At 40.3% G+C, this 10,690-nt stretch overlaps 1 protein-coding gene across 2 annotated transcripts; it reads left to right on the top strand.

Moving 5' to 3' along the window:
• Positions 1-5,709: 5,709 nt before the first annotated feature.
• LOC107783057 (exocyst complex component EXO70C1-like) lies at positions 5,710-8,245 on the top strand. 2 transcript variants are annotated; one of them, XM_016604022.2, is made up of 2 exons: positions 5,710-7,594; positions 7,806-8,245. In XM_016604022.2, the coding sequence occupies exons 1-2, from the start codon at positions 5,841-5,843 to the stop codon at positions 7,840-7,842; spliced, it is 1,791 nt and encodes a 596-aa protein (XP_016459508.2). In that variant the 5' UTR covers positions 5,710-5,840; the 3' UTR covers positions 7,843-8,245. The 2 variants fall into 2 exon arrangements, with proteins under 2 accessions (XP_016459508.2, XP_075108770.1); XM_075252669.1 differs by lacking the exon at positions 7,806-8,245 and having other exon boundaries at positions 5,710-7,702.
• Positions 8,246-10,690: the final 2,445 nt, after the last annotated feature.

Genomic DNA, 10,690 nt, shown 5'->3' with positions numbered 1-10,690 from the left:
ATGTATTCTTGTTTATTTCTCCTAATTGTGTTGTTGTGCCTGTAACCATGCCAGGTGAATTATGTTGTTATTCATGTGACCATGCCAGAAGGATTGTGTTGTTATGTTCGTGACCATGCCGGGTGGATTGTACTGTTAAGCATGTAACCATACCGGGCAGATTATTATATTGAGCTTGTGACTACGTCGGGCTGGTAGCACGTTAAATTGGTCGTGCTTTTCGTATGGATATGGATCCATCCACTTAGGGTCACCCCTCTCGTGTTTCTCTCTTCATGGTGTACATGGGAATATTGAGGAAAGTTGATCAGTGGTTTGGTGTGGAATTCGAAATGTTGAGGAAATCTTGCGAGTGGTTGTTCCTATTTTGCATTTCATCTTTATTTGCAATTTTAGTGATTATTTACCTGATACTACTGCATATAATCTCAATATTCCAAACATTGACTAAGCATAGTATTTGACAAAGTGTAGACATACACACACAAATGATTCTTCCTATGCTTTATGACTAGATTTTATTATTGTTCTGTGCTAGTTAAAATGATGAATCTGTACAGGTTATAGCTAGCATCATTTATAATTCGTGCTTCTTTTACCTCGTCGAGGCTAGCTACAATACTTATTGAGTACATTAGGTCGATTGTACTTATACTGCTTCTACACTTCATCTGCAGATCCAAGTACACCTGGGTGAGGCGATTGCTAGATTGGTGCTAGTACCTTCGCGAAGACTTTGAGGTAGCTGCTATGACGTCCGCAAACCTTGATTCTCCTTCCTTTTATTTTCTTCAATATAATTCTACTATTCAAATAATTGTACTAGAGTTTGTTTTATGTTGAGATGTTGTAATGCTCATATACGCGTTGACACCAGGTGTTGGAATGGTGGTAATAGAGTTTCAGTTACCTTTATTAGATATTTATGAGATTTTCCATTGTTGAGGTTAATAAACCTATTTTATTCAAATGTTTACCTATTATGTTATTGTTGGCTTGCCTAGTAACTGTGTTAGACGCCATCACGATGGGTTTAGATTTTGGGTCGTAACAAGTTTGTATCATAGCACTAGATTACTTAGGTCTCCCGAGTTAGGAGCAAGTTTAGTAGAGTCTTGCGGATCAATAAGATATGTTTGTACTTATCTTCGAGAGGCTACCTAACCGTTAGGAAACATGACCTTCTTATATTCCTGTCATATGAATTTTTTCATTCCAAAATCTAAATTTGTATTCTTTTATTCTCTCATAGATGATGAGGACACATGCGACTGGATCAAGCGGACGACCACCAGCTAAGGTCGCGAAAGGTCGGGGCTGCAGTAGAAGCCGAGGTGCAACTCATATTACAGTTAGAGCAACAGCTGTGGAGCCACCAGTTGCTCCAGCTTAGGGCAAGTTATAAGATGTGGTCAAGACGGTGGGATAAACTCAAGCACCAGTTGTGTCCACGGTGATTCTAGACCATCAGGAGGTTTTGGCCAAGATTTTGACTATATGCACGAGCCTTGCTCAGGAAATCTTGGTTCCAGATAGACCAGCCACTTCTCAGGCCGGGGGAGGTGCTTAGACTCCTGCCGCCTATACTCCACAACAGGTAACTCAGGGACTCCAGACACTAGGGGTACTACTAGCCCAGTCGGTTGCTGCTACTCCGGCCCAGGTTGGCCCTCATGTGAGTGATGAGGAGCAGAAGAGACTGGAGCGGTTTTGAAGGCTTAATCCTCCAAAGTTTAGTCGAACGGAGTCGGAGGATGCTCAGGATTTTATTGACCGGTGTTAGTGTATCCTTCGCACAGCGAGTATTATTGGTCACCATTAGGGTTTCATTTACTACTTTTCAGCTGACCGGGGAAACTAACGATGGTGGAAAACTTATGATTTGAGCAGGACAGCTGACGCAGCACCACTTACATGGCATGTGTTCTCAGTTCTCTTCTTAGTTAAGTTTGCCCCATAGACTCGCAGAGAGGAGTTGTGCAGGCAGTTTGTGCAGCTACGCCAGGAGGGTATGATAGTGACTCAGTATGCGATGAGGTTTTCAATATTGGCTCACCACGTGGTATGGTTGGTTCCCACTGAGAGGGAAAGGATTTTGAGGTTCATTGATGGCCTTGACTATGGAATACGTTTCATCATGACTAGGGAGATTGTGACGGGTGCGAGGATTGGTGAGGTGGTTGATATTGCTAGACGCCAAGAGGTGGCTCGTAGACAAGACGTGAGCAGAGGAAGGCCAAGAGGCCTCATAGTTCAAGTGGTTTCAGTACTGCCTCATTTGGAGGGCTAACCCATCACAATAGGGATCGTTATCATTGGCCTGTTTAGGCAGCTTGCGATGTTCCTCATGGTTCTTCAGTTAGTCACAATTCCTATAATGCACACCCGACTCAGTTATCATTCAGTGCATTGCCAGCAAATAGTTCTTACCATGCTTCATCTGCCCAGGTTTCCATAGATAGTTTTTTGGGTTATCAAGGTCAGTAGCCTGTTGAAGACTTGAGTCATCTCAAGAGAGATTGCCCTAGACTATCGAGTAGGGTTCCATAGTAGAGAATTTTGTCTATGATTCTAGCACCAGTTGCTACACCCCCCACACAGCCAGCTCGGAGTGGGGCCCAGTCAGCTCTAGGCCACCCTAGAGGGAGAGGTCGATCAGGTGGTGGTTAGGCCAGTTGCTATGCATATCTAGCCAGGCCAGATGCAGTTGCCTTTGATACTGTGATCAAAAGTATTGTTTCAGTGTGCCATAGAGATGTTTCCATATTATTTGACCCTGGTTTCACCTAATCATATGTATCATCGTACTTTGCTCATTATTTGGGTACGCCCTGTACTTCCTTAGTTACGCCTATTTATATATCTATGTCGGTGGGTGACTATATTATTGTAGACTGTGTGTATCGGTCATGTGGGGAAACTATTGAGAGATTGGAGATGAGAATTGTTCTCTTACTTCTTATTATTGTTGATTTTGATGTGATTCTAGGCATGGATTGGCTATCACCATGTCATGCTATTCTGGATTTCATGCTAAGATCGTGACATTGACAATGCCGGGGTTTCCAAAGGGTTGAGTGGAGGAGTTCTCTGGACTATGTTCCCAGTAGAGTGATTTTATATTTATCCATAAATATTGAATACCCATATTATTTCACCTATTTCTCATAAAACTAAGTTAGAATTTGGGAATTTTTGAACTATGTTATTGGATAGTGAAATTTGAAGATTTGAGGGGCGATTTGTGGTTGGAATTGGATGATTTTGGTATGGTTGGACTCGTAATTGAATGGGTGTTCGGAATTTATGAATTTCGTCAAATTCCGAGGTGCAAAACTGGGGTTGACGTTTTGATTTTGGTTAAAGATCTTATCTTTGTCATTTAGAATTGATTCTTATATCTTTTATTAATAGTATTAAGTTATTTGGGCTAGATTCTGGCCTTTCGGAGGTTACTACGCATAGGAAGGACTTGTTAGGGGAGTAATTTGTTTTGCTTGATGTAAGTATCTTATCTAAACTTGGCTGAGGCACTAGTTTCCTAATTATTTTGTGATAGCTATGTGTTATGGGTGTGCACATGTATGGGGTTTAGAGCCCAAGTGCTAATACCAGGGGTATTTATCCATGCTCGGGTTGTGCTTAGAATATGATATGCCTAGAATTGATTGATAAGCTTTAAACTATGTTGTTTCTTACATTCGTAAAATTGTTGTGAACTATTTGAGCCATGTTTGAGGCTACATAGACGTTTAATCCCTAAATGAACTTGATAAATGCTATTTTGTGATGAAATTTGACGATTCGAGCTACGATAGCACACTTTGTACATGCCTACTCATATTTTTTTTACCAGTCAAAGAACATGATATTTGTTAAATATTTATCACATACATTTATTCTTGTTTATTTCTCCTATGTGATATGATTGGACTGTGTGCATGTGACCACGCCGGGTGAATTGTGTTGTTGTGCATGTGACCACACCGGGAGAAATGTGTTATTATGCATGTGACCACGCCGAGCAGATTGTGTTGTTATACTTGTGACCATGCCAAGCGGATTGTACGGTTATGACTGTGACCCCAAAGGGCGGATTATTCACGCCAGGCTGGTTGCACATTGAATTGGCCGTGCTTGAGTGTGGATATAGTCCATCTCCCTAGGGTCACCGTCTCATGTTTATCACTTGATGGTGTACACGTGGATATTGAGGAAAGCTGATCAATAGTTTGGTGTAGATTGGAAAGGTTGAGGAAATATGGCTAGTGGTTGTTCGAATTTCATCACTACTTGCAATTTTCGTGATTACTTACCTAATTTAACTGCATATTATCTCTATATGCCGACCGAGCAAAGTATTTGAGAAATTGTACACACACACACTCAGATGCTTCTTCATGTGCTTTATGACTTGATTTCATTATTGTTCTGTATTTGTTAAAATGATGAAACTGTACAGGTTATAGCTAGCATCATTTATAATTTGTGCTTCTTTTACCTCGTCGAGGTTCGCTACAATACTTATGGAGTATATTAGGTCGGTTGTACTTGTAACATACTCTGCACTTTCTGTGCAGATCCGGATATATATGGACGCGGTGATTGCTTGATTGGTGCTAGTTCCTACTCGAAGACTTTGAGGTAGCTGCTATGACGCTCGTAAACCTTGATTCTCCTTCCTTTTATTTTCTTCAGTATTGTTATGCTATTCAGATAATTGTACTAGAGTTTGTCATATGTTGAGATGTTGTAGTGCTCATGTTCTCGTTGACACCAAATGTTGGGACGGTGGTAGTAGAGTTTCAGTTACTTATATTAGATATTTAGAGATTTTCTGTTATTGAGTTTAGTTATTAGGGACAAGGTAGGAGTGGCATCTATGGAAGACAAATTACGGGAATCGAGGCTGAGATGGTTCGGACATGTGAAGAGGAAAGAGATAGATGCTCCGGTAAGAAGGTGTGATAGGTTATCCATGGCGGGTCTGAGGAAAGAAACGGATAGGCCTAAGAAGTATTTGGGAGAGGTAGTTGGGCAGGACATGTCATTGCTCCAACTTACTGAGGATATGACCCACGATAGAAAGGTGTGGAGGTCGAGGATTAAAATTGTGGTTGACACATAGTAGTGTGTTTCTTCTAGGCTTACCAGTTGTAATAGGACTATTTTTGTATTATCTTATTCATGGTTCTTTACTATTACATGACATGTCATTCGCGCCTGTTACCATAATACATTGTTGTTACTATTGTTTGCTACTTGTTGCTTGATCTTCTTTGTTCCTAGAACCGAAGGTCTATCGGAAACAGTCTCTTTATCTCTATAAGGTAGGGGCAATGTTTGCGTACACAATTTTCTCCCCAGACTCCATTTATGAAAATATATTGGGTTTGTTGTTATTGTTGCTGCTGCAATTGCTTGATAATAAAGAAAATCCAATTGGCGAATAGTGACACAAAGGCATTGGTAGTCAAACTGGTGCATAATAATTCAAACTGTTGACCACTAAATTATGATTGGGGCTTAACTGTAACTACAGGAGAGCTGGGAATAGTGGGAAGCCTTGCCGAAATCAAGTCATGGGGAGCACTAATAACCTTTATTAACCGAGTCAATAGTCTTCCTGTACCGACCATCTTCCGAAAATAAACCACCTTCCCTTAAACACGTAGTAATAGGAAAACAGAAAAAACATCTTCAATCTCAAACAAATTTCCTCTAACAAAATTCCATGAAAATGTCCCATTTTACTACTTGATTCATTTTTCCACAGTTGCATGCATACATTCTTCGGATCCCTTCTCTTTTGCTCCTCCATATCCGTTTAGAAAGAGCAAATGGAGAAGAAGAATAATGACAGTGGCTGTCCAGCATCAGATATTGATCCATTCAAAAATACCGTTTCCACATCTGATGAAAACTCGGAAGCCCCTGAAAATATTGAAACGTTCTCCAAAATCATAGAGTCCAGGATTGCAAAATATAATTCTGGTGAAATACCGACCAGATTGGGTAAGATGACAGAGGAAGAGTCATTTTTCCTTGAAGCCGTGATGCATTTATCAAAATTGACAAATGTCATCGCCAAATCATCTCCGTCAGGGTTAACGTTGTTGAATCGGACCAATTTGGTCTTGCAACGAGCCATGACTTTCATGGAAGAAGAATTCCGAACCTTATTAGAAGATTTCGGAGGTTGTTCCAATTCAAAAGTAGAAAAAAATTCGGATTATCCATCGTATCCACCCGAGGTCGTGACAAGAATGAATCGAATTGCCACTGCCATGATCTCAGCCGGGTTTGAAACAGAATGTTGTCAAGTATATTCAATTTCACGAAGAAACGCATTCTATGAGCAACTGAAAATGCTCGAATTCGAGAAGATAAACGGAGATGATGTGCAGAGAATGCCATGGGATTCTCTAGAAGGAGAAATCACCCAATGGATCATTGTTGCGAAGAGCTGCTCAAGCACTCTGTTTCCTGGCGAAAAGAGACTCGGGGAATCAGTTTTCTTCGATTCTCCAAAGATCTCTCAAAGCCTATTTAGCAACCTGGCACGTTCGATTGTAATTCAGATTCTTGACTTCGCTGAGGCGGTCTCCAGAACAAAACGTTCCGCCGAGAAACTTTTCAAATTTCTAGACATATACGAAGCCATTCGCGATCTAGTTTCTGCCATAAGTGAATCTTTCTCCAATGATGGTGAGCACGAACTGAAATCAGAGATCTTAGCCACGAGAGATAGGTTCGGGGAGGCAGCTGTCAACGTATTCTGTGATCTCGAAAGTTCCATCAAGAACGATGCAGCTAGAACGCCGGTCCCTGGTGGTGCAGTGCACCCGCTCACACGTTATGTCATGAACTATCTAAAATACGCCTGTGAATACAGAGACGCCCTTGAACATATTTTCCAAGAACACGCAAAGTTGGAGGCATATTCCTCCGCCACGACACTGGATGATCACGTTGAGAGCGAAAGCCCACACGATGATGTAGCTGCCACGACGCCGTTTTCATCACAGATCATGAAAATATTGGAACTGTTGGATTCAAATCTAGAAGCTAAGTCAAACTTATATAGAGACCCTTCTTTGCGTGACATATTCTTAATGAACAACGGCAGATACATCTTACAAAAGGCCAAAGGATCCACGGAGGTCCGCCAAGTGATGGGCGACACATGGTGTCGAAGAAGATCAACGACCGTGAGGCAATACCATAAGAATTACCAAAGAGAAACATGGGGAAGAGTGTTACAAATACTAAGTCACGACGGGATGCAAGTGAGTGGGAAAGTGACAAAGCCAGTAGTGAAAGAGAGGTTCAAGAATTTCAGCACAATGCTTGACGAAATCCATCGTACGCAGAGCACTTGGGTGGTGAGCGACGAGCAGCTTCGGTCGGAGCTAAGAGTTTCTATATCGGCGGTGTTGATTCCGGCGTACAGGTCCTTCTTTGGGAGATTTAGGCAGTATTTAGACAATACAAAGCATGCAGAGAAGTATATAAAGTACCAGCCTGAAGAAATTGAAACGTTAATTGAGGGCCTTTTTGACGGCAATCCTACATCTATGGCACGGAGAAAGACGTAAGCTCATATAGTTGTGGTCTTCATACTCCTCGAATAATTATAACCTCATTATCAGATTTTTGTATGATATTTATTATTACTACTAGTTTCTTTAAATTCGTTTAAGTTTTCTATTTCTAATCTTTCGATGCTACATTTAAATGAATCAACATCATGCAGAAATTTTTGTTGCACTTACGAGTACTTGTGCTTGTCTTAAAATCTATAGGGGTTCCGACAATATTTGTGTATTGGGAAAAAACTGAGTCTGAATATTGAAGATGACGTATCATGACACGTGGACTGGTCAAAGGTCAAAACGCAATAAATAGCCAAGAGGCACGGGAGACAACAGATAGGAGGAAGAAAATAACATAGGTGTGGACCGTTACTCAAATAGGTACGAGTCTCGTATCTATTCGAGTCATTTAAAGACCGAAGATCGGAAGAAGTTGAAGATACGAATCTGATGACGTAAAAGAGTCTAAATACAGAATTAAATATCAAATACGTTAGAATATTTGAATTAAATAGAAATGATTGTGTAACGTTTCTTTTAATGTCATTTATTGCTCATAATTGCCTCATTAAGACAAAGGCATTACATCTTCTCCTAGAATCAACTATAAAAGGAGAAGGACTCAACATCTGTAGAGACACGAAATATTATCGAGATTACACTGAAATACAAAACTACTTATTCTCAGAAATCTTCTATTATTCTCCTGATTATCAGTAACCCGAATTTCTCTTTATTTCTAGCTTTGACCAAAGACTCAGATTTTTGGTTAAACAAATTGGTTCTGTTACCGGAAAACTGATAATCTTTTCGTTTAAGCTACATTCTATCCGTTGTCATCATCATGTCAAACAACAATAACAATAACAACAATAACAGTGAAAACACCTTAGGAAACCATGAAAATCAAATCCATCAAATTCAAGGAGATTTACAGAACATTGACGTGGTTCCCTCCACCCAAAATTCACCACGTCAATCTCACGAAGGCACTCCTGCTCCTGAATCTTGTGCTGATCAACAAGAGCAATCTGAACATTTTAAAGGGGCAGATGAAGCTTTACAAAAAGTAATTGATGCACGGGTTAGCAAAGCTCTTCAGGATCTAGTTAGTCGATTACCTGTTGCACCACCCACACCTACACCTAATAATATTACATTGGAGAATCTTCGTTCTGGCCTTGTTAATTTTGGAGGAACCCCCAGTGAACCATAGGAAGGAGAATCAGGTAATTCAAATAATTCTCATTTGCAAAATTTAATACTAACTTTGCAGAAACAGCTTAAGGAACAGAATGAGCGCATCGAGGAAATCCCTGGAGTTACCCTAGTAATCAAAGGAGTGGATGTGGATAAACACTCACAACAACCTTGGAAACCAAGTGCTGATCCCCTTCCAATCCTTAAAAAGTTCAAAATGCCTGACATCTCGAAATATGATGGCACAACAGACCCACGTGATCACGTAACTGCATTTACTACAGGTGTAAAAGGCAACGACTTGACCAAGCAAGAAATTGAATCAATGTTGGTCAAGAAATTTGGAGAAACACTCACCAAGGGTGCATTAACCTGGTATTCTCTTTTACCTGAAAATTCTGTAAACTCTTTTGCTGAGCTTGCAGATTCTTTTATTAAAGCACACTCAGGAGCTCAAAAGGTTGAAAAAAGAATGGAAGACATTTTCAAAGTTAAACAAGGGGACACAGAGTTGCTTAGAGATTTTGTTTATAGATTCCAACGTCAGAGGATGACTTTGCCTCGTGTACCTGATAACTGGGCTGCAATAGCTTTTGCAAGCAACTTAAATGACAAAAGTTCAGAAGCCACGAGAAGACTTAGAGAAAGCCTTCGAGAGTTCCCTGCAACCACGTGGAATGACATTTATAACAGGTATAGTACGAAGTTGCGAATTGAGGAAGATACCGTACTTCAGTTTCATCATGAAGAAAGGAGCAAATCCAGGAGATGAGAAACAGAAAAAAGATCAGGTAAAAACAGGTACGATCCATACATGGGTCCTGCAGGGAATGACTCACGGTCAAAGTAGGATAGTCAACGATATGATCAAAAATTGAGGAACAAGGAATCTGGTTCTTCATTAAGGTTCAGACATGACCGAAACAAACAAGAGTCACGAGATGATGATAGAAGTTTAAAGGCAAGGTTCGGTGGATATAACTTTAATGTCACTACCTCCGAGCTCGTAGCTGTTTTGAGGAGCATGGGAGATAAGGTACGATGGCCAAAAAAGATGCAGTCAAATCCAAATAGGCGCAATCCAGACCATTGGTGCGAATTCTACAATGATCACGGGCATAAAACTTTAGAATGTAGATTCTTACAAAGTGAAGTGGATCATCTATTGAAACAAGGGTATCTAACTGAGTTATTTAGTGAGAAAGGTAAGCAAGCCTATATGAAAAATAGACAAGAGCCACCAAAGCCTCCTTCACCCAAGAGAATCGGGAACGTTATAAGTGGTGGAGAAGATATTCACGGTGTAACATATACGGCTTTCAACAAGGTTTCTAAAGTAATGATAACACACGGGAAATGATTACGGCAGGTTATAGAAAATGAAAGTATTTCTTTCGATGATGCAGATATCGAAGGAGTAATGACACCACATAACGACGCACTGGTAATATCTTTACTTGTACATGATACTAATGTAAAACGAGTTTTGATTGATCCAGGAAGTTCCGTAAATATTATACTATTAAGGGTATTACGTGAAATACAAGCTGAAGACAAAATGATACCTAAGGCGCATACCTTGTCCGGGTTCGACAATTCAAGTGTGGTAACAAAAGGAGAGGTAATTCTAACAATTTGTGCTGCAGGTGTTGTTAAAGAAACTAAATTTCAGGTAGTAGATATGGAAATGGCTTACAATATGATCATAGGGAGACCTTGGATCCATGATATGGATGTTGTCCCATCAACTCTACATCAAGTTATTAAATTCCCATCACCGTGGGGAATTTGCCAAATTCGTGGGGATCAGCAGACAGCCAGAAGTATCAACGCTGTAATAGATACGAGCACCGTAAATAAAGAAAAATAGCAATTACAGGAAACAGTTGAAGGTA

Source organism: Nicotiana tabacum, chromosome 5 (genome assembly GCF_000715075.1).
Source record: "Nicotiana tabacum cultivar K326 chromosome 5, ASM71507v2, whole genome shotgun sequence".
Taxonomy (NCBI): domain Eukaryota; kingdom Viridiplantae; phylum Streptophyta; class Magnoliopsida; order Solanales; family Solanaceae; genus Nicotiana; species Nicotiana tabacum.
The sequence above is the reverse complement of the archived record's forward strand: the minus strand, read 5'-3'. Positions and strand labels throughout refer to the sequence as shown.